The 24976-nt window shown below is 39.8% G+C and overlaps 1 protein-coding gene across 8 annotated transcripts; it reads right to left on the minus strand.

The window, feature by feature from the left end:
* Window positions 1-166: 166 nt before the first annotated feature.
* Window positions 167-24275, minus strand: MFF (mitochondrial fission factor). 8 transcript variants are annotated; one of them, XM_032192932.1, is made up of 10 exons: window positions 24155-24275; window positions 20661-20878; window positions 19646-19818; window positions 18715-18803; window positions 14644-14718; window positions 11575-11733; window positions 9326-9343; window positions 5634-5696; window positions 2860-2944; window positions 167-2488 (listed from the first exon to the last, which is right to left on the minus strand). In XM_032192932.1, exons 2-10 carry the CDS (start codon window positions 20875-20877, stop codon window positions 2357-2359), a joined length of 1011 nt encoding a protein of 336 aa, XP_032048823.1. In that variant the 5' UTR covers window position 20878; window positions 24155-24275; the 3' UTR covers window positions 167-2356. The 8 variants fall into 8 exon arrangements, with proteins under 8 accessions (XP_032048823.1, XP_032048824.1, XP_032048825.1 ...); XM_032192933.1 differs by lacking the exon at window positions 24155-24275 and adding an exon at window positions 23781-23943; XM_032192934.1 differs by lacking the exons at window positions 14644-14718; window positions 24155-24275.
* Between the last annotated feature and the right edge of the window lie 701 nt (window positions 24276-24976).

The raw sequence follows: 24976 nt of genomic DNA on the forward strand, positions 1-24976 counted from the left end.
GGCCACGAACGGTCCGGGCGCGCGGCGGGAACGACAGGGCTGAGGGGGGAGAGCCGCCCCCCTCCCCCCACCGTGTTAGGAACTCATTTACAACACAAAGTCTTTTTTTTTTTTTTTTTTTTTTTTAAATTCTCGTAAAAGAAGCTTCATTTATTTATTTTTTTCCCCTGTTACCCATACATCTCTTGGAAGCACACAGTAGTTCCCATCCTCCTTTACAGCAGACTTAAGGTAGCGCAGCTCTAGTTTACAGTCGGTGGTATAAAATTAATGAAAGTACCGAGAATGTGCACAGCAGGCCTTTCCTAGTGTCTTTCACTAGAAGTGAAAGGCATTCATGGTACGAAAAAGCACAGCAAATACCCTACAGAGCCAACGGAGGCATGTAATACAAGATGAATAAAGCTAAAAATAAATAAATAAATACAGGGAACAGCCAAATTTAGATGATACACAAGGAAGGAGGCATAGCAACCTACACAAAGCCAGTGCAAAAGCCATGTAATAGCAGATAGCGTGCCTTGCTTTACTTGTGGTAGTACATGAAATGTGCGAGCGCAGCTGCCCTCAGCCAGGCCCTTACAGGCTACATCTGTGTCCAGCTCTTCTTGTGCCCAATAACCTGTCCTGGTGGTCATCTTCCAGAGGAAGAAATCTCAGCGGCTTGTGCCATCCAAACGTTTGTATGAGCTGGGAGCCCAAGATACATTCTCCCAGATAAATACTGTGCAAAACAGCAGTCAGTCATAAGCAAAGTCAGATACTGCACAGCTGCATAAAGGACTTTGATATGCATTTACCATCTTTGCAGTCTTCCAGGATGACGTCCCATTCACCACAGCAGAGAAGAGCAGGAGTGGGCTCCTCGGTCACTTTATGTCCCAGTGTGCCACCACCCTAGTTCTGCCAGCTGCCAAGTGGAAGGGGAGCGGTGCTGCCCCAGCAAACCGTACAGCTGGCAGCTGCACAGAGCTGCGGGGCACCTTCCCGGCCTGTGGGGCAGTGCTCCCTGCGGCTGCAGGATGAGCCAAGGACAAAAGGCCCTCAAAGGGGCCCCGTGTCATCCACTTCTGCAGCTGCTGTGCATCATTATCTCTCACCAGTCTGTGTACTTGTAGAGCCCAGAAATGGTCCTGCAGAGTGGTCCCAGCTGTTCCAGGAAAGGTCCCCTCTGAAGCATCTTTTTGACGTCACTGCACTTTCTCCCATGCAGCGGCGCTGTTAGGAGGCTTCACACACCCAGGAAAGGGGCTGTGGCTGCTACAGCATTGCACAGAAGTGGCAGCCATACATTGCCTGGCAACACCAACACACAGGTCCCCTTCAGCAGCACAGCACCATGCACCATCCTCCCTCAGAGTAGGCTGGCAGGTACCAAAATGGCAGTGGATCGTGCGACTCAACAAGGAATGTTTGAACTGACCAGTACATGAGGACACCAGGCTAGCTTCTCATACCTATGTACTCACCACACACACCAAGAACAGTCTCTCAACACGCAGGGCCTGGTAGCACTGCAGCAGGCTGTATGGTGCCCTCCTGCTCCTTTTGAATTGTTCAAACCATCACAGCCACTTACTCCAATGCCTGCTAATTTAGATAACCCCCTAAATAAACTCTTAAAATAACATTAAACAATGCTTTTTTTGTTTGTTTGTTTTATTAAATACACTACATTGGTATCTTGTACTCAATCTTTTGTTCACTCACAGACTGACTTGCTTAAAAATGTATTTTATAGAAAAACATCTGTAAAATTAAAGCTAAAATAAAAAAATACATATTACACACCTCTGAACAGTCTGCATGTTAGCAAAGACCACCTTTTATTATTTGACCTGAACATGTGCTTAAACAAGGAACACACTCATGAAACAGGACACACTCCTTGAATATGGCATACCTCTGAAACTAGGCAGACTAAAGGAAAACTAGTGCAGTGATGTTTAATTGCATCTAACAACAGAACAATAAAAACTACTTTTTATTCTTTTTTTTCCCCCCAAACCCATTCCATTTCTTCTCTTCCCACCACAAGAAAACATCCAGTAATTACTCCTGTAGGTCACTGTCCTTACATTGCATGAAGCAAACTTCATCTCAAAATCAGCTGATCCATATTTACATTGAAGCATGCAAAGGAGGATACTGCAAGTATCTGCAATGCAAATCTATTAAATACAGTATAACTGAACAACAAGGTGTCCCTTTAACACTGCAATTCTACAGCCTTTTTCTGTGGTGGTAGTTTCCAGTGTATGAATTATAAAACAGCATACAATTCAGAAACAGAAACAAATAATTCTGCAAATTTTGTTTGTATTTTCAACTACTAAGTTTTCTGGGAGAGCTGTGTCTAGCGCCGAAACCAAAGCCAGCTATTGAGTAGCCAGAAAGCTACAGTAATTGAGTACATAATCATTTCCCTCTTAGCACGCTCTTTGTTTTCTTCTTCCAGAAGTTGTAGACGCCGATTAAGTTTGATTATCTAGAAATAAATAAAAGCTTTTAATACTTTAAAGTTGCCAGACTTTCTAGAAGCTTCTGAATAAGCATCTTAGTATCATAATGGGTTGGATTTTAAACAATTGAGGTTGTGACTTTATCTTCAACTACTAGTGAGCAGACCTTTCTATTCCTGATAAGTAGGGGGGGTCAACGGAACTGGGCTTTCCAGATAGCGAGACCGATACAGATTTCTGAAGGCAGTCCAGCAGGGCTACAGAGAGGATTCCTCACCATACTCGTTACATGGCTGCCCTACCTTTGCAGCCATACCATTATATTACAAAAGACAACCTGCTTCTCCATTTTACCATTACAGATTTTTCTTAATATCAACGCCTATGCTTTACATACCTGTCTTCTTAAGGAAGCAGCATCTACAACAGTCATGTCATCTGGTGTTCCCTCAAGCGTTGTATCCATGTTGGAAAGACCGTATCTATCGGGTTAAAGAGATTGCTTAGTCCATAATAAGATGAGCAAGTACTGTATTTTATGAACATTTGAGTTGATATACTTTTTGCTGGTGATAGGCAGAAGAACTATAAAACTTTTTAGCTTTTTCAGAGTTGTATAATTCAATTGGATCCTAAATGAATAAAGCACGAAGACATATGAAATGGGTACTTGACTGAACCTGAGTGTATTGTTCTCCACATTTAAATACTTTTTGAAGATTCTCCACATCAACAGACTTCATGCTGTCACTTGGTGTCTCAAAATACTACTAGTTATTCAACTGAGTAGTGAATGCTGAAAATTGCCCAAGCTAAAATGCTAAAGTTGCAATGGATTTGAACCAACCAAATGAAGATTTGGCAAGAACTGGGTGTCTTATGCTCAGTACCTCTTCAAATATCCCACAAGAACACCTATGGAGGTTAATGATCTCAGTTACAATAACCTTAGCATCTTAGGTGAGAGACAGAGAACCTTGCAAATGAAGAATTAGGTAGTCAGTGCTTGCTGAACTCAGTATACATCAGAAAGAAGGCTGCTCTCAGAACACCTCTCAATTTTCTTGATGCAGTGATTCAGAGAAAGCATTATTCTAACTCCATGGGCAGGTTATTTCAATACAGCACATTTATTAGTTGGGAGGGGGCAAAAAGTCTACATAAAGTATGTGATTTGATCATCCAAATACTACATCTTACCTAGATTTTTTTTTCAACAACCAACAGATAAACTCCTGATGCCATACCTACCACTGAGTTTCTCTCTTCCTATCTTAAAGTCTCAGTTTCCAACATTAATTCTCCTTGACTTAACCTGCTTTCTCATGAGGACACATGAACACCTGCTGCAAACAGCTGAGGATATCTAACAAAATACACGTCAAAGCTACCAAAGTGAAAACACAATACACCTAAAAGAACGTTTACCATGTCATGACACAGTTATTGGTTAACTTTGACTAACATTTGAATACAAGCAGAATTCCTTAAGCTCACGGAATGCACTTAAATTCAGATCCTATTTTTGTACCACATCTTCTTCCATCATTTTTAGCAGGTGTCTATAGCATGAATGAGATAAGGGCATTATCACTCCCCACACCCCATACACCATTTGTCAAAAGTTTTCCTGCCCCATTGTTCAGTAATATATTGCTTCTAAGAGTTGTTGTTTCTAAATGACAATTGCATTAGTCTGGACTTAGGTAACAATGAGATCTTTGAGCAACACTGCAAAAAGGAAATTAGTTTTTAATCTGTGCTTTTGGGGGGTTGAAGGTTAAACAGGTAAAAGGAAACACTTCTCTAGGTAAGATCAGGGTAAAAACAGGTTTTAGTAAAGAAATATTTGATTAAGCAACTGTCTGTCAAAGTCAAAACTGTTTCAAAAACATGGTATGAGACAAAAAAGTTTTGGTAACTATGTTAGCCTTAATGATTTTTTTTTTTCTATTTTTTAATATACTAAGGACACTAAACATTCATTTCAATATAGTTTGTGTTTACACTACTTACTGTTCTTTCAGTTTAGGCACTATTAAAAAGATTGAAACTTGTTATTTGCTTAGTTCTGTGAAGCTCACATTGCCATTAACAAGTTATTTTAAAATAAACTTAAGTTCTTGATAAAACAATACAAACATTCCTACTCTTAAAAAAAGGCCTAAAGCTCTGCACAAAAAAATCAAGTTTCATTTTCTACCATGATTTCAAAGCCAAAGAAGTTTCTGAGGATGGTCTTTCGTAGCCTCTTTTTTTTAAAAAAAGCAAAGAAACAAACAAAAAAAAAAACACAAAGAAACAAAAAAAAACACTTGTAGAAGGTAAAAAAAAAAAAAAAAAAAAAAAAAAAGAAATTAGAAGATCCCACCCACAGCCTAGCTGTCCCCCAGCATCTCTTGGGAAAAAGAGAAGAGGCTCATAATTTCAATGGATAAGCATGTCTCCCTCGCAGGTCACAAAAAATATTAAGTCACAGGACATCACTGCTGCTCTACCAATTTCCAAACAATTCCAAATATTAAATCAAGAGCATCACCAACAAGAAATCTCTTGGACCATGACAAAAACTGAATTCTCAAGTTAAAGCTCAAGAACCACCTCCAATATTTACTGAAGTATAAGCATTATCTCCACTTTGATGAAAACAGAAGTATAGTGCGAAATGGGCACAACAGATGTGGAAATCCCTTAATCCGGACCACGACATAACACATTAAACTTACATCTAATTCCACTGAAGTGATATCAGTCTGAAATAATGGCTGTAAAAACGTATCTAACTACAACTAACAATCATAGGCATGTCTGAGAACACCTGAAAAATAACATGGTTCAAGGCCAAATTTTCCAGCAATAAAAATATGAAACTCAACCACTACTAATTAGGAAATACTCAAAGTATACTGCTAATGAAATTTAAAAGCCTCCAATTGCACATACATTTGAGTCTGAAATTCAGCAGCATATTGTATCCACTATGTAAGTGAGGTCTTGCAAGTGACTTGGATGGGTAAGGAACAAGGGCCTAAGATACCTCAAGAGATGAGGGGGAGGATATGAATTAGCATCATTTATAAAACATAGGAACACTCAGAAATAGGGGAATGGAAATCTGAATTTTGAAATCTAAACTAGTGGGTCATGACTAACAAAAAAAACACTCTTTACCTGGTGTTGTCATGATGAGGGTTAGAGGAAGTGGTAGCAGCTGACCCACCACGTAACACTGGCCTACAGCAGGATTTTGTAGATAGAAAGCACGAGATGGAAACAGGAAACGACAAACAGAGGTAAGAGGTAAAACACAGAACAAAAGAACATCAAAATACTTCCACTTATATTGTATATTATTTCAACACAATATAATACCTGTATATTTTATTGTGAATTGCACTTTCATATTTTAATTAACACTAAAAGTGTATGCAGCTAGGATCTGTAAGTAAGTTTTTGATGGTACAGCTTCATTTGTGGAAGATTGGAACAGAAGTTTGGGAGGAGGTTATCAACCTTGTAAAAGTAACAACGGAAGACATTTTAAAGAGTCTCCCCAAAAACACAAAATCCCAGGAAAAAAAAAAGTTATCCCCACACTTACAGAACAGAATAGCTCAGTTGGTTGGGACCTACAGATTTTGAGTTCAACTGCCTGACCACTTCAGGCTGACCAGAAGTTAAAGCACGTTACTGAGGGCACTATCCAAATGCCTCAAACACTGGCAGGCCTGGGGCATCAGCCACCTCGCTAGGAAGCCTGTTCAGTGTTTGGCCACGCTCAGCAACCGCCCCTAGTGCCCACCTGAACATCCCCTGATACAGCTTTGTGCATTGATGTGTCCTGTCTGTGGTGACAGGGAGCAGAGACCCGCACGTCCCCCTCCTCAGGGAAAGGCAGAGAGCAGCAAGATGGCCTCTTGGCCTCCTTCTCTCAAACCCAGAAGAGCCTTTCCTCATAGCACAAGCCTTCCAGGCTTATAAAAGCTTTTTTAGCCATCTTCTCCTCTCTCTAAGAGAAGTTTTTTTTGTCTTTTCTTTATTCATCTATGCTAAATATAATTCAGAAAACTTGGGCTAGTAGCCTAAGGACCATTTATAAAGGAGTGGCAGATAGCTCCAGGAAGAAATGACTAAAAGCTTCAAGTAGATGCTATGACTTCCCTGTAAGTACTGCTCTTTCAGATTTCCCTCCCTCCTTTTCTTTTTCTTCTCTTCTTCCGCAGAGAAGAAAAGGTTAGAGCTTTTTAAGTTGCTACAACTATACAAGCAGCAGCCTGTCAGGAAGAAGCTGCCATGTCCCAGAGCACAGCAACACCAGCAGTACCTTCCGACAACGACAGCACCGTGCATTTCAGTGCCTCTTGTAAGGAGCCATTAGTGTTCCACAGCTATGCTGGGTAACAAACAGAAAAAAGATTTCAGGCTTTTGAACGATTTCTCCCATTTTCCCAATGCCAACAGCAGGTATTTGTGCTGTGCACTGAACCAACGTATGCTCCAGCCCCTAAAATGAAAGAATCTGTGGATGAAGGCTGTTCTGGGTTGGAGGCAGAGGCTTGGTGCTGAGATGGCTGGGAGAACACTGTGGCCTGACCTGAAAACGAGCAAGCACTGTGCAAAAATACCACAACCACTAGTTTCACTTCAAGATTCAGGGTCGAGGAACCTTAGCAAACTCTGCTACCCAGTGCAAGACATACTGGGAGGAAGTCCTGCTCTAAAGAGCAAAGTGTTCCAGTTACAGAAGATGTATATACATCTGTAAAGTTAAAAACAAAGTCCCATTGCATACCATCACGTCTTCCTGTCTAGCACAGAAGCCAGCATGATATATTAAAAAAAAAAAAAAAATCTCAATACACACAATAAATGAATATTCTTACCCAAACAAATGAGGTCTTCCAAAAAAAGTTAACAAAATTGGTATTTCTATTTTCTAATCAGAGAAATAACTCAGCTAGTTTGAAGTCCTGTCTGTCAGAGAATGTAACTTAATACCTGGAGACAACACAAGGAATTCAGCAAAAAGCAGCTATGGAACAGGTCACAGAGTTTCTCAGTGACCATAACTGCCTGTAACTGGCAGATAAGCCAACAGCAGCTTGTCAGCATTCTGCATGCATTTCCCATGCTATCTAACAAAGGACAGCAACATTTGAACTTTGTGTCATGAGAACAACAGATCTTAAAAGTTCTCTCAGCTCTTGGCCTCTGTGGTAAACTTCAGATTTCAGAGATGTTGTGGAACTAATCGATACTAACCAACCTACGCTGCCTTTACAAAAAAAAAAAAAAAAAAAAAAAAAAAAAAAGCCACAGGTCTGGAGGTGGCTGAGTGCTGCAGCAAAGAACAAAACTAGGGTACTGTGGGTTCTGTCCAAATTGGAAACTTGATCTAAAGACAAGCCTTTAATTACACTTCCCAACACAGCCAGGCTCAGTTAAGCAGCTGCACGTGGCTTCCTCCTTTTTTCTGCAGCTCACATTTTTATTTCTTTACAGGCGCACCCAAAAGGTTCATCTGAGTATTCTCCTGCCTCACTCACCCTTCCTACTTGCTCAGTTCCAAATATCAGCAAAAAGTTTACTACCTAGATAACAGTGACCTCTTAACTGAGATCGCCTTAGCCCAAAATCAGCAGCAAATTTTTAGGTAAATACAGTATGCACAACTATAATATAGTCAAACTATTAAATACGTGACCTTCTGAAAAGGAATATATTAAAAACTTTGTTTTCTGGCTACTTCTGTCCACTCCAGCCTCAACATTACATATGATCAGAAGCAGCCTTAACCCATGTATACTCAGCACTTAACTATTTAACTGCAAATATAATTGCAGCCTAAAACATGAAGGGAATGAACAGTAATGCACTTTAATAACAGTGGGAAAACAGGCAATAACATAATGACCAAATTAATCTGGTCTGTCTTCCTCTGCTTAGAGCAGAGTATGTAGTGGAAATACCAGGGGAATGATGCAATCAGAATTGGGTCTGGGAGGAAAACAAGATGTGTGGATGATCTAGGTACCTGTGTCCAGCTTACATCACTTGCACACCTGAGACTGAGGCCAGCACGTTCTTTGTTCAGTAGGGGCAGCAGCTATGTTGACTGCTCACTGTACTTTTCAACTTCTCTGGAAATCTCAGAATGACCTTAAGAACAGGCCCTAGGACTTTATGGATGTGATCCAGATGTGAACCGAGTAAGAAGCTCAGCTTCTGAAGTACAGAATGGATTTGGGCACAGAGCAATCAGTGCCAAGGTAAAACTGCTCTTCCTGCTTGCCTCAGCACTACAATTACCTATCAAAGCCATAGGTTTGTGTTTCTCCCGGGCTCCTTCACATTTGCAGACCATTTCATTTGCTTCTGAAATGCATTACCCTCATCCAAAGTCATGTGTAATAACTTCCATGGTCTTAACTCACATCTTATTTTACTTCTGCCATGAAAAACGTCATTAACACCCTCAATATAAGACATGATCTTGCAACACCTCAGGAAATGATTATGTGGGTGAAGATTAGCACTTAAGGAGGGCTGTGGTTTTTTAGGAAGGACTATCCTGAAGAAAGGGTACAGCAATGATCTTTCATACTTTTTTCTTCTTAATAAAAAGTTACTGGTCTAAGAGGTAAAAAGTAGTTCAGATAAAGTACAGATATTAAGACAACTTTATTCTCATATGATAATGTCTTTTTACCTGCATTTAAGACATTACTAAAATCCCTAAATACAGTTTTTATTTATTGCTTAAAGCATGTAAGATCAGTCTTTTAAAGACCAGTGTTTGGCCCTACATTCATTTGATAGAAATTGAAATGGAAAGAGGGTTAGAACTGGGAAGCAAAACTGACCTATTGTCCTTGTCCAAGCTGAAGGAAATGCAAGAGTAAACAGCGTAAACAGTGATCATTAGGTTGTTGCCCATTTGATTAACCTATCATGCCAGCAATGCCAACCAAACCAGGCATAATTCATCTGCAGCAGATGAACCAGCACCTACCGTTAGCAGTTTTAGTAGATTGAGAGCTAATTCTGAGAGTTTTTTGAAAAAAGCAAGCCATGAAACAAGTGAAAGCTATGTCTAGTGAATAGCACAAGTCAGATCTTGCTCATTTTAATAAGTGATCTCTTCTAGTTATAAGCATAATATTTAAAATAGGTAACATTTTCAGATAGAAAGCACATTATAATATAGAGCAAAAGAACAGAGTGCAGTTTCAAACAATTTAAAATAAACAATATTTTGCAACCATGCAAGTGGATCATCCAAATTTCACATTCCTACGCCAGCTGTAGAATAAGTGGGTATCTAAACACCCAACCACAAAGAATACACTTTACCCTATTGATTAGTTCATTATTTTGGCAACATTCATTCACAGGTGAATAGCACCAGTTTCCTGTTTCTTCTAAGAAGTTTAGTAAGTATAAATCAAAAATGACCCCAAACCAGGAAGAGTAATGCAGCTTTTGAAGTATTCAGAACCCTAGAATTTTTCTGGTAACTAAGGTAAGATGAAAAGCTATGTATGAATATGTGTATCCAAGAAAATGTGGGCAAGAACACGCCCAATGGAAGCCAGGAATAAATCCCACCAGCTTCACTGCAGACTGGGAAAAGGGCTAGAATTTCACTTAATTTTAACAAGGACTTTTGGCACAACACACAGTGCTGTTATTCAACAACAGTTGAATTCCTCCTTATCTAGGAGCTTTAATTTTGTAAAAAGAAAAAAAGATATTCCATTTGATCTTTTAATATTGACAACTAAAAAAAACCAAAATTATCCAACTGTGGACAGTACTACAGTTTGCTCTTTCATAGGAATCAGTGGGGGTTAAGCACCCAACTCAAGTTCAAGGAGAACTAAGCATTTCTTTTGGGGGGTGTTTTTTGTTTTTTTTTTTTTTTTGCTATATAGATATATTATTTTTAATTTCTTCAAATCCCAGTTAAGGGTATAAAGGCCAGCAAGACTGGAGTTCTACATGATTTGATAACGTCAATATGGAAATTTATATACTGTCATGTCAGCAGGCGTGGTGAGCTACAGGAGGTGCCAGTTTGGAAAGTGACTGCTAAAACTTCTCAATAAGATTGGTTTGATAGTTACACTTTCTTACCAAAAGAACTGAAAAACAAACCCTTTGACTTCACACTAAAAAATATTAGGAATGCTGCTGGTATGTTAGCAACCAGAGGCAGACTGGGAATTGGAAAGAACTTCTGACCACAGGCCACACTGAAGGACTGCAGGAGGAATGAGCAGCTCCTTCCAACCCTCCTTCAAGTCCACCTCTCAGCAAGGACTACAGACCATCTGCAATTCTTTCCTGAATCTGTGTTACCATACTACTGAAATGAAAATTGCTTTTCAGAAATTAACCTTGTTTTCACTCTTTATAAATGCTTCTGCAGTGATGAAAATGACATTCTCCTAATGCTCACAGCAAGGCTTGTTTTGGCTCATTACCTCTCAAAGTATCAGCTTACCCATTAGAACAAAGACAATTAATTACAGGAGCAAGTATATATTGCCTTTTTTGCTCACAACATTGGGTGAAGTGGTCACCATCAGTCACATATCAACAAGAGGTACTATTCACTAAACTGACAGTCTAATGTCTTGACACATTATTACAAGCAGCATCTACAATGTCTTGCATAATATTCTACCTAGTTTCTGCACATTTCTTTTAACAATTTATGGCAACATCACCCCAATCTTATTGATTTGCACCATTACTCACCAACAGAAAAGCAGTAGGCAAGGCTAATAAATGTGCAGTTTTAGGATCAAGTATTAATTGCAGTAAACGCTGACAATCTGGCAACTGCAAAATCTCTTTCACTCACGAATTAGCATTTCCTATTTTGATTTTTATGTGGAAGGAAATCTTAATGTTATATTTGACTGAAACAGAAGCATTTTGAAATGTGAATTTTGGACAATTAAATTGCTTATGAATAGTGAAAGCAAAGGAAAGCAAAAGCAAATAATTTCATCTCATTGTTTTATGAACAGAAACCACACTCCACTAAAAAGAAGGAAAAAAAAAGAAGCAGCAGAAGCTGGCAGAATCAGTGACAACCAATCACCTGCGATTTTCATCCAGCACATCCAAGACCTGCTGGTAAGCCCTACGAGTGGAAGACTGGATAAACGACAAAATGCCACGAGCAGAGTAAAGATTAGTTCCATCTTCAGGTAACATATTGGGAGGACAAACACGAGCCTGTTGCAGTGATGGTGTCACACTGTTCATACAAGCATAGTAAATGAAGAGAGAAATACTACAGTCAGATTTTTAATCAAAAAACTTTTCAGATAGTCCCCATTTCAAAATGTTTATCGCTTGTTTTCGGTTTACCCTTCTCCCGCCGTTATAAGCTGACATCCCCAAATCCAGTAGCACAGGGATCATGAGCTATGTTTATATCAGCAGTTTAAAACTGTTATACAGGGTAGTTGCATGAAGTCCTTGCCCAGATAAGTCTGTACCTGTCAGAGTCCATAGTGAAGTCCTTATTGACATCAATGAGAAAAGTGTTTTTAAAAGCACAGGCATTTTAAAAAAACCCTACCCATAATCTCTTTCAAAACACAAGCTTTTCCAATAAGGAGAATCTCACACAGAATTCAACATTTCTTTTTCTTTGTGCTGTGAGTAAAGATAGAATTTTGATTTGCATGTGAACAAAGTTTAAAGGCAACTGCTAGAACTCAGTAAAAAAGGGGCACAGAATTCATATCCCAGTGATAACAACTTACATGATCTGAGGTTTTGGCCATGATGCATAACAATACTTTAAAAAAATAAAAATACAAAGGATTGAAATACAAGCATGAGCATTTTGGTTTACAGGATTACACAAACCTAACAGAAAGAAATGAATTTTGATAAACTGCATTTCATGTGCTCATTTTACCTGCCATTATCCACACTGTCCTTCACACATCAAGGCTTTTCTTAAATCAGGAGTTTTTAATTTAAAATGAGATACTTTAAGAGGAAGTCATTTGTTAGCTTAATCATTAATATTAATATAAATGCAAGACAAAGTGTGAGTTCACTGTATCCTTTACATCTTGGAATAGTTTTTATTCCAAGATTAGCATCTTTAATTCAACATAATCCCTTTAGCCTTGCCACTTGTACTTTGCCACAACAGTTTATAGAGTTATAATGCCAATCATCCCACTCTTGTTGGCATTGTTATGAAATTAAGCATTACCAGCAGAGTACTTGGAAGTGGACTTGATATGTGGATAATTTCTAGATAGGTCATAGCTCTACAGATACTCTGTTTTGAATAGAGCTGCTTTGCAACTGGCTGGCACCACAATCTGAACCGGGTAAGAAAGAAAATCCATGGAAAAGACAGATTCAAAACATGTTACACAGATGTCACTTCAACCACAAAAGAGTTAGAGCTATCTTAAGCTTCAAGAGACATGCAAAGACAGAAGTGGCTGGTGCTTGACTGATATTGGTCGTTATTAATCAGTTGAAACACAAATATCTTTTCTTGTTGCTGTTGAGTAAGCTTGACCAAAATAAAGGAAAAGAGGAGAATGAGAAGTCAGTAAGCATCTACTTCACTTCTTTATGTATTTTATTTTTCCCTGTAAGAATTGCAGATTATTTTTTTTTTTTATGTTTATAATGACTTATTTTGCCATCAATAGTAGTGGTCACAGCCACAAGTTTTACTCTTTAGTTGCATTGGAAATTCCAATATTCCCTAGAAAAATCTCCAGAAGCATGAAAATTCTGCCACTAAAGTGAATTAATGAGACTTTCTATTCACGTATGGATTTGCTAGCTTGAGGAAAGAGCTGAAGGGTTGAGTTCATAATATGATTTTATATTACAGTATTTTTTCTTATTCAGCCTAGTATTTGAGATGATGAACAACATCTTAAAAAATATTGCAAACTAAGATATTGTAGAATTCCTGTTGTCCAGAATGCTATTACTGTGAATAACCACAGCAACAGCATTCATAAAGTTTGTGTGGAAATAAACAAAAAACACATACTAAACTAGAACTACACAAAAATTCTCTACAAGAAAGTTACAGGTGGGAAACATTATTACAATAATCTCATAACTATAAGAATAATTCTATGAAGGGCTCAAACCATTAGGGAATGGGGGGGGGGGGGGGACAGGCCAAATTCTTCTAAGTTTCTTTTTCAGGATTCAAAATTGTTCATCTGTAAGCATGTGGTAGTCCTTTGAACTACATCAGAAACCATGGAGAAGCAATGTTATGAAGCAAATACCTGATATACAAATCAGCCAAGATAACGTAAGAATTCTCTAACACTTAACATGACTACTTATCATTAGAGATGGTAGCTATCCTCCTCCTCTCTTTCATTGATAGCAAAATGATCTTAGTCTTCAATATAATTTTGTTCAAATGTTCTGAAAAGAATTCTTATTTGCAGCTACAGCCAGTTATTGTCTCAACGCTTTCTGGCTAAAAAAAACATAAATAGAATTTGGAACTAAAACAAACTACTTGGAGTTATAGAAGTTACTATGGAGGAGCTCAGTAACATTCTACGACATGCAGAGTTTCTAGCTTCACAGGAATCTCCCCAAAGCCTTCTCAAAATATTTGAGGTATAAGTAGGGCTTATTTCAGAATTTCTCAAACTATGAAATCCAACTCTCTAGGGAGAAAGAAAGTTTTCCCTTTCTCTAGGGGAAAGGCAGGAGAAGAGAAAAAATTACCTGTTCTCCCTTTTTCAATGCAGTCTTGGTGGTTTGTTGACTTCTGATTCAAAGGACAATCTTTACATCCAATATCAGCTAACAATGACCAACTAAAAGCTTAGTTTCTCCAGCTAATCATAAACAGCCAAAGAGCAAAGAATCAGACTAATATTTTTTTTTTTAATAAATCAGTTGTTAATTGAAGCTCTCCCTTTCCTTCTAACACCATTTACTTTTTCCTGTGTTTCTTACACAAGGAAATGATTTGGCAAAGTTTGAGGAAGCCTGCAACAAAATTAGAAACCACACATTCAGTGTAGCAAAGCCTGTTTCACATTTTATATTCCAAATTAATCTTAGTCAGAAAATTAGTATTGCAGAGAACTACACAATTAAACACACTCTTCATTTTCTTATACTAGGTAACATGTAGGCTTACGTGCAATCCTTAGTCGAAAGAGGTGACTGGAACCGTGGCATTTTATTTCTTGGGACAGTATCTGATCTGTGACACCTTGAATAATAATTGTAATCTCTTAAGTAAGCATCCTTTATAAATAGAGGGAATAAAATTTAAAGAGACATTATTATTGCTACACACGTAGGTAGTTATTGTGCAAGCAGGTGCCTACTTGTTAGTAATTCTTAAATGCTTTTTTTAAATTTTTTTATTTTTTTTTAAATGAGACCATCTCTAACTCCCAACAAATTCTTGGAAGAGTCTTTGCATGCAAATGGATGACAATAGGCAAAAAACAAAAAACAAAAAACAAAAAACAGAAAAACCTATCTGTACCATGTGGAGAACACAATGATAAGTAGCCCAGCCAACTTCTTGGCTTCAGTCTGACAAGCTAATATAAAACATTTTGTCACTTTTAAGGTCAGACACTGGAATTTCACAGAGTACATCTGAACATTTTGTCTGAGGACAGCAACGTCCTAGATTAAAACTGGAGTATTATACTCCTATTCAGATAAAGGTTCTAAGTGACAGTACTCCATATGCCTTCTCAATGGGATCCTCACCACAGCATCTTCATAGCCTATCATGTCCATCAGAAATTTGAATCAAGGAGGTAAGAAAAACAAGCAACATTTTTTGTTTTTAATAGAAATTAAATATTTGAAGTAATTTCAAATTGGCTGTAAGATGTGGACTGTTCTTCCTATGAAGCTGTAAATCAGACTCAAACATTGGAATAAAGAGATCATCTTTCTCAAATTAGATGACCAAAATATTCATTATTGTAGAAATAAACTACCTGGACATGACATGAACTTACAAGTCAAGCTAGTTTTGATGATGCAGCTTTGTACCGCTAGGACAATTAGAACAAAGCTACTGCTTTCAGCCAACACCACTTGAAATAAGAACTGCAGGAGCAGCTGGTTCCTTGCACATTTGTAAAACAGTGAAAAAAACATTTCTCAGGGATGTGACAGAAATTTTGAAGTGATATGAATGAGACATAATAGTTACACACTTCAGTTTTCTGCAGTGCAAACAATACATTTGTAGTGTAATTTCTCTATTTCAGTGGTCTGATTTATCAACAAGTGAATTCATCTTAGAATAAATGCATCATATTTACCAGGAACCTCTAGAAGAAATAGCAGTCTACAAACTAAGTGAAAATCAATACCATCTGAGGTAGCATAAATTTGTACCAACCAGGTTGGTTTGCTTGTATTTCTTATTTGAACCACTCAGTAGCACTTCCACGCCAGCAGCTCCTCCAAGCAGCTACTACAGCTAAAACTGAATGCTACATTATTAGTTTTGTTTCTAGAGTCACCACTACTATTTTATTTCCATTAAGCTTGCTTTTTTTTTTTAATCTCAAATTTGCAATATATGCCTTCTGGACCTACATTGTGAAGAACCACTAGTCAAGAAATACCTTTCCCACCAAGTACAAAAGACTTGTATGGCTCACACAAATGCAGGAAAACCAAGTTTCACCTCGAGCATTGTAGTTTCATAATAAGCATTCACAGAATGTTCTGCTGAGGATTAACCAGGTTCACAGGTATGTTCTCCATCCAGAGATTGACTTAACCCAGGTGAGACAGAAATGTCAGACTCAGCATCACTGAGAACACAACAGCATGTTCAAAGTGATTTCCTTTTCTGGATCACACTGCGTCAAAAGAAGCAATGATGACAGAAAAAGAAGCAATTGCTAGGAATCAGTGATTTCAGAGCAGATGATCTATGCAGGAGGCACAGCATAACTTCTGTCATAAGAAAACAAGTGCCTGAGAGGATGAGAGACAAATGAAGTTCTACAAATATAAATTATCCACAGGCTGGCAAGCGTGGAATTTCTTCGCCACAGTGAAGAAATACAGATTCTTCCACATTGTCAGTAGAGAGCACAGATACGGGAGGCTCAATATTAGTTGTTATTCTTCATACAAACAAATAGAAGAGATTCTGGATCAATCTCAAGTTTATATAATTTTCCTAAAAGAATGTAAATGCTTTCAGGACTTGTACTTGACAGATATTATGCAGGCACAAGTATGAGCATTGAGAGAGGGAAAACTCATCTCCTGATGTGTCAGGATTTCCTAGCTGTTGTATATGATAAACTGAGTCATGCCAAGTAGAAGTTACTTACTTCATTGATCACATTTTAATATTTACAGAATTCCAGGTTTGTATTGCCTTGCTAAGCCTCTTTGAAGGACTGCTAATAGATTAAGCAATTGTGACAGCAAATAGCATTTAGACAGTCTGAAACCAGCAATTCCACATACAGCAAAGCACACAGGTGAGCTTTGCAGGTTTTGAGAACTTTTGGATTTGAGAAACCCAGATGTGAGAAATCTCAGAGTGACTGGGTACAGCCATTCAGAGTTGATCCTGCCAGCTTTTCAGATCACAGCCCAGGACCTTCAGAAGAGTAAAAAAACAGAGCAAGAATAAAAGTGATTTCAAGAAACTGCAACAATTCATACACCATCTGTTTTTCCTTCAAGAGCAACACACCAAAAACTGAAAAAGCAGAGCTGGTAACATCAAAGTGGTAAACCTTTTCACAAGCAGCTTCCACCACACGAAGACCTGCCTGCATTGTGTGCAGACTATCACATAGGCATTCCTGCAGAGTAATTACAGGCATATCCAGCCCAACCTATTTTAACCGGATGACCGATATCAAAGTGAAATTGGGCACTTAGTAGGCTGCTATAATATCTGCAGACTGAGATGATCAAGGAGCTTATGGACATGGATTTCATTTTGCCAGTTCAGTGAACGTATATAATTCAGTAGACTTGAGCGCCTAGATATGTGCAATAAGCTTGTATCAACTAAAAGCCTGATTAAGTAAGAGAAGAAAGATATGCAATAATATTTCCATGAAGATCTGGAGGAAGAAAAAGTTATAACCTCTGAAATAGGCATTAGAGTACATTTCACCAGTTTCAGACAAAATAACTCACAGGTAGATAGATACATGTACATTTAGTACTTCCTAGTAACCCTGCTGTAAATAGAAGAAAACAGGCATTTCTAGGACATAATTCACCTGATCTGTTTTATGCTAAAAATAAATAGATCCTAAGTAGGCCTTGCACTTACTTCCCTCAATTTACTGCAAATTAAATTTCAGGTGATTTAATAATACTGTGTTACACAGCCTACATTTGTCTAGTGTTGATGAATCCCATTGTGTGGTCTCACTTCTCATATCCTTTCAACAAGGGAAAAGGTACTCTTTATGGTAGCTGTATTAGGAATTGTTCTGACAAATACATGAAGTTTAAGTGTTCAGTTGTGAAAACAATTACTGGCAGGTGGAAGAATGCCATCACTCAGAACACAGTGACTAGTCAAACGACTATCATGTCTAATCAGAATATACAGACATGTGCGTCTTCAGAAAGCACCATAAGAACTGTTACCACTGATGGTACCAGAAGATGAAGCTTCCGACTTTAAATGCTACTTGCCATTTTGGTGTTAAAAGATTACGATATGAATTCACAGATTCCAATGCATTAAGTATATAGACACCAAAGAAAACTGACTTTTTCTAATATTCATGAGAAATACCGGAGATACCCATTTTCCTTTGCCTATGAATTAAAACCATTATGTAATACCAGTGGGAAAAGGGAACTGTTTACTGCACAAAGAACTCAATTTCTTTGAGCAGATAACCTGAAAATTCAGGAAAAAAAACCCTATACCACTTCACCAACTCAAAAAAAAAACACCTCCTAAAGTAACAATTCAGAGTAACTGGTGAAACAGTGGTGAGCCCAGAAACACTCTCACCCATACACTCTAGGAAGACACTTCCCAAATACCTTACTGAATGTCACCTTACTGAATGAAATGCAAAGAAATTAAGAAAAATGCTAGCCTACTACTGTTAAAAATTAAGTGTTTGCTACCACATTTAAAATGTTAGGAAAACAAATACACAGAGATAAGGCATAAGAGAAATACGTAACAAAGCTGTAGTGCAGCCCAGCACCCCATTGCTCTACTCACAGGGAATCATTTCGGGCCAGCTGGCCGTTCTGCCGAGTGGCGTTTTCGCTCATGGAGCGTTCTCTTTTCAGTCTTCCCACTGAGCGAACCTGTGTACGAGTGAAGGAAGATGGAGATAAAAGACAGGGAATTCCAGCAGAGACTTAATAACTTAGCACTGGAAGATTAGCACTGGAGATGTACGTTAGATCTGTTCTCAAGATACAAAACCATATTTTCATGGGTTCCTAGAGAAAGACATCAGATGAGAGGACCTGATGCAGGTACATGTAAAACCAACTTCCAAACTTGTTGCCATCTTTTATATATGGATTTGAATTTGTAACAAAGCAATCTGTTACACTTAGTATTACTTCCTTTCACCAGAGACAAACACTTTTCTACTTTGTTTTCCAAGTAGACAGAATATGCAACTCCTTAAATATTTCTCAGTTATTCAGATGCCAATTACATGTCATCCACCTGGATGCCAATACCATACAATTCTTTGAAGTACTTTTTCAGAGTTTTAACAAAACTCACTAGTTCTATGTGTTGCAATATCATATATCAATGAATACCAAAGATTAATAATACATGTCAAAACAATTGTGTGTTTTCTGATAACCTGCAAATTAAAAAACTCACAGCTTTTTCTTTAATCAAAAGGGTTATTTCGTTAAAAGTACTTTGAGCAGTTCTAATTATGACTTCATTTTATAAGTGCTGTGTAAGCTTACTGAGACTGCCAACCCCTAGTCATCTGTCAGTGAAATATGGAACCTAAAAGGCACAGTTTAGAACAACTGCAGTGCTTATAGAAATATTATGTATTTTCCCAGCTTATGTTTGTACCAGATACGTCTGCACTACTATGGAGAAATCACTGGTTCTTTCACTTTGCTTTAGAAGAAAGTTTCTCAACCAGGGAAAGAGCAAAATAAGTACTAGCCTCTTCATTCTGAGGTGTCTGCTGTGGAGGTTTTTCTAGGTCCAAAAAATCTAGTGGTCGATCACTAAGAGAAATAACACGGGGAGGAGTTTTCAATGCCAGTGGTTTGAATGGAGTAGACTGAAGAAGGTCAAGGTCTGGTGGTCTGGAAAGTGGAATGTCTTCACTGTTACCTGCAAGAACATCAGTTGTCAATAGAAAGATTTCTGTGGCCTAAGGGCTGATTTTCTCAGAATATGCCAAATAATTAAGAATATTTTTTTAAGAACCTTGTTTGTTAAAAACCACGTTTAAAGCTTTCTTAACTAGCATATTAACTGACACTTATTTGAGCAGTATGCCTGAGAAACCCTGAGCAACATCAACCGTTATTGAAGTGAGGGCACTTTTAATCTCTAGACATAGACCTATTAAAGCATATTTGTATACAAATACAACTAACTGGTGATTTGAACATTTCCTTCTTTCAAAGCATAAAATACACACTTCACACATTTAGCAAATTGTAAGGCCTTCAGCAGCTCCAGGTCTCTCGCTGTAAAACTCACCGCCATAAATACTAGAGAACTCTTGAGAGAGTGCACCCAACACAAACAGAACCTTAACATGATGGGTGTTCCAATTATAATAAAAAAACATTTTGGATAAGAAGTGTCTAATATATAGTACATGCCCCAAACTTCTAACAGGATTTTTTAGCTTATTAATTAAAAAAATCAGGTATAAATCAATAACTATTAAATCTTCTTGCCCATAATCCAGAAATGGTTTAGTAAGATGAGAAGTCAGCAATTCAACTTTCTGTTCCTAATTCCTTCATTAACCGTCTCTGCTACATTACACCAAAATTATTCATGAAGCATTTTCAGGGATTGAGAAATCCCTGTCTGAAAACTGGAAAAGCATCGCACATCTTTTTCTTTATAAAAATGTATAGAGATACATGACCTGTAAGAAATTTGGGGAATGAATTTAAATGTTTGCTTATTTTTCTTATATTGAGGTGCAGCCATACCTGCCACTACAATCCGCTCTGGAACCTGCATCGTTACACTGGCATTTGGGAATCCTTCTGGGACGTCCTTCTCAAGGTCAGCATTTGGAGGAGCCACTTTGAGTTTTTCTGGGACCCTCATGCGCTGGCTGATTCCCTCAGTGTACTCCATTTCGTACTGAAGGCGATTAATCTCTGCCATCTCGGCAGCTGGCGATGGGAACGCAGCCCCACTCATTCTGACAAAAGAAAACCAAAAGCTCTAACAGCAGTACATGAAACCAACAGAAAGCAACTAAAAGAATCTCTCTGCTGTGATTCCTGGGCATGTGTTAAAAGATCCCAAGTAGACTTCTTTAGAGAAAACAACTACACAATAAAATATGTAGAAACTTCAGTCCCAAGGGGCTAAGCACCGAGGGCAATGAGCTGAGAACAAAGCAGTGCTGCATGCAGCACCCAAAGCTGCACGAGGGTCCTCAACTAGAGCTCTACACTGCATGCAGAACTCCTCCTGGGTCACGTTTGTTTGCTTTTCTAAATTGCTATTCCTGCACTGGCTGGCAGAAGGAGAAAAAACACTGGTAAGATCTTCAGGATTGGTAAGAAATCAAAACATCAGTCTGTATTTGCACAGATCCAGCGTACCAGTATTTGAGAAAGCGGATAAAGCCTCACAAAACCACACATTGAAAGAGGGGAAGAAAAGAGACCTAGGCCTCTGCTATCACTCATCCAGATCTCAGTCTTACAAGGACACGTTTTCTTATCAACAACCTGTCAAGTTGGCTTGAAGACCAAGCATGTTCATAACCTGCTACCAATTACATGCAATCACATAAACATTTCCCTTCTGAATTTTCTGTAAATGAAAATCTTACAAGGGTTTACCAATACTTTTATTTACGCAAACATTTTCTTAGAAAGCAAAGGGATTTCATAGGAAGCAACAAAGGAATTTCCTAGAAACTGGGCTGTGATGGTTATTGACAGGGCAATTGCTGGAGAACTGTATTGAAGACACAGACAGAGATAACTTTTCTCTTGTTTTAAAGGTGTGCAGGGTATTCAGCTTAAGACTGGGAGGAAAACAAATCCTTTTTACAATTGAGGGGCTGGAAAGGGGCCACTGATGGAAACTAAAGGCTAGAAAGATTCACATGGCTGAGAAAAATTTTTCTTTGAGGCAGTGGTTAGCAGACCTTGTCAATGGCCCATAACCACTCAGATTATGGTGATGGCTTTGGTTAAGACAATGAAAATCTGGAGCTGCAGTTAGAGCGAGGCTGGGAAGTGGCTCCAACAGAAGCTGAGCTGCAAGAAAGCCTCAAATGTGAGAAGCTTTTAATCCAGTCAGCGGCAGGGGGGCCCTGTCCATAGCTCAGCCTGAGATGAGTTATTTTTACTGTTAGGGTTAAGAGAATTATGTATTTCTACACATATATGCACACATACAAGGTGCAAACACAGTTACCATGGGAAACCCACCCTAAAGAAACAAAACTTGCTGTAGCAAGAAATCTTTTGCTGGTACTGCTTCAAGTAGCTCCCTAAATGAAGCAATCGATTCTGGCAAAAGAGCATTTTTTTGCCACTGTAATTGCAACTGCATTCTTGTACTATTTTGGGCAGCAAGGCCACGTCTGTTGCTGTGCACACACTCTAACAAGCCGAGCACACAGAACTTGGCCAACAAAACAGCGGGACCCACTCAAGGAAATTTAGCCCCTGCGACCCTATTTTTTGTTGTCAGTGTTAAGGTTGCAATCATGACACACAAGGGCAGATTTTGCTTGTTTTTCAACATGGGTAGTGTGCCTCCTATGGAACCAAACCAAGCCAGCTACACTTCGTCCCATCAACCTTCCTGGGCACAGAACGAACAGAGCATCTCCAATTGTTTATAGTTTCATGGGTGTTTGTCGCATGTAGTTATAATTAAGACTAATGCTTGGCCACATCACACAGAAATGGTACCTTCCCTATTTATCAATCAAACCTCAAGTTAATAGTAATCTGCAGACAACAGAAATAAGCACACAGAAGGATACGGTCAGACTGTATTAAATGCACAAATTCAATATATTAAAAGCATAATCCCTTTGGCAATCCATCCTGGGACCCTTGGTGCTGTTCTCAAGACTCCCAATCACCACGGATCAAACAAAATAAACTCACTAATCTGAAAGCCTGATTCACACCAGCACACTAAGAACTGGGGCTCACAGAGGTCTCCATTCCACATAAACTTAAAAAAAAAAAAAAAAAAAAAACACACCACCACAAAAACACATAAAGACAATACCTGAAATTATGCACCGATTTAATCCATCTGTATTAACTCTTACTGTTTGTGTGTACCAAACAACAGGAATTTGAACAACCCTTTTCACTAGCAATAAACAGTTCAAAATACACCTGGCCTTTGTAGTAGCTCAGGAGGTGCACGAGCAGCTCTGTCACTTCACAGCTCTTAGATTTAAGATTTTTTTCTTGTTGTTTCTGCCCTTTGGTCTTGCAAGCTATGTTTATCTCTCTTGTGAGCTGTCAGCCCCATCAGCCAGTGACATGAAAAAAGACCACAGCCTTCAGCAATTCTGCTGCCCAAAATATGCTTGCCCTTTCCAACGAGGGTCTATGATCAATAAAGCACTTCCAGACCAATAGTAGTAAAAAAAAAAAAAAAAAAAAAAAGTATTAAAGATCATAATATCAGTATCAGTAACAAATTTCAAGACCTTAAAGTCCCCAGGCTGTCTGCTGGCAGCAGCATACGAGGCAGTTACTGCTCAAGAGACTTGCTAAAGGTCCTTGACAGCGTGTTTGCTGTGTGACTGCAACTCCCACACAGCCCTAACGCGGGTTCTCAGGCATCACCACAGCTTCCCTTACGTTTGGCATCGCCTCGGTACGTAAGTCAGCACGGCAACTGCCTTCCAGCTGAGACAAAACACACACACACCGACAGCACCCGAGATTCGTCCCATAAAGGGCTTATGAATAAAATATTGCTGGTCAGGCTCAGCTGCACCCGCTGCTTGCCAAGGGCTGAGTAACAGCAGCTCCGGGGCTCGCTGCTCTGCCTCTCCCGCCTGCCTCTCACCGCTGAAAATCGTTTTCTTTCTGCCACATCGATCTCACCTTCCAACCCTCCCGGCACGGGAAGGGCACAGCAACCGGCACAGAGACTGCTGCAAGAACAAACTGCGGACAACCGAGCGGGGCTTGTTAGTAAAAATGTAATTGTTTAAAGGGAGCACGAGCAGAAGCCAGGCGGTTTGGCGGGACAGCGCCAGCAACGCGTCCTGAAGGTACGGGCTGGCGGCGAGGGAGGGCGGCGGGGCTGGTGCTCAGCGGCTCTGGGGAGGGACGAGCCCAGGGGAGCGCCCGGGGCCGGCACAGCGCGAAGAGACGGCGCGGAAACAGGGCCCGGGGCAGCGCGGGCCCTCAGCGCCCTCCCCCCGCACCCCCGGGGCTGGCAGGAGCCGGGGAAGCCCTGGCGGGGCCGCACTCACCCACAGGCGGCCGGGCCGGGCCGGGGCCGGGGCCGGGGCCGGTCCCGCGGCGGGGCGTCAGGCGGCGCTCAGCCCAGCGGCACGGAGGACGCGAAGCCCGGCGGGACTGACCCCATCGGGCCGCCGTAAGGGTTGCGGGGCCGGGCACCGCGCGTCACGTGGGGAAAAGAGGGCGGAAGCGTTTCCCGCCGCGGCCTCACGTGAGGGACGGCGCGGCGGCGGCCACGTTGAGTAAGGGCAGCGGAGGCCCCGAGGGGAGCTGTGTCCGCGCGGCGCCTGCGGCGTTGTTAATTACGGCTAATTAACGTGCTGCCGCCATGTGAGGCGCTCTAATTAGCACCTAGTGAGGTGTTCAGTGCTGGAACGTGTGGCTCAGAGCGCGGTGAGGCTGGAGGAGGCAGCAGGCGCTTCCCGGGCTCCAGCCCCGCCGCTGCGCCTCCCCTGCCCGCAGCGCCGCGCCCGGCTTCCACCCCCACACAGAAAGATAAAATAACGCTATCGTACAAAGCAGATTCATGTATTTATTTATTGTTAAATGGGAATTAAAAAAAAAAAAAAAGCCTCTGCTTTTCGTTATATTTTGTCTAACGGTCACAATTATAGTGTAGAGGTCAAGATGCGCCGCCGTGCCAGAAGAGCTGAAGCGCCCGTTGGCCCGTGGCCTTCCAGCAAGGCCAGCGACCTGAAATGCAATCTCTTTTTAGATAAAAATAAAAGTGGTATGACGCTGGAAGTTACGTGTTATTTGTCTCCGGATACGTGGTTTAACACCTATCCTTAAAACACAAATCATTGGCCTGAGCAGGTGTTAACAGAAAATCT

The sequence above is a fragment of the Aythya fuligula genome, chromosome 9 (genome assembly GCF_009819795.1).
Source record: "Aythya fuligula isolate bAytFul2 chromosome 9, bAytFul2.pri, whole genome shotgun sequence".
Taxonomy (NCBI): domain Eukaryota; kingdom Metazoa; phylum Chordata; class Aves; order Anseriformes; family Anatidae; genus Aythya; species Aythya fuligula.

Bases quoted from the DNA above. Each gene is read 5' to 3' on its own strand.
- MFF (XM_032192932.1), bottom strand. From the start codon at position 20,877: ATGAGTGGGGCTGCGTTCCCATCGCCAGCTGCCGAGATGGCAGAGATT. The intron at 18,804-19,645 runs GCTAGTACTTAT...ACTCGTACACAG, and splicing joins AGACACCTCAGAATGAAGAG to GTTCGCTCAGTGGGAAGACT. The intron at 14,719-18,714 runs GTGAGTAGAGCA...TTATTATTCAAG, and splicing joins CTGGCCCGAAATGATTCCCT to GTGTCACAGATCAGATACTG.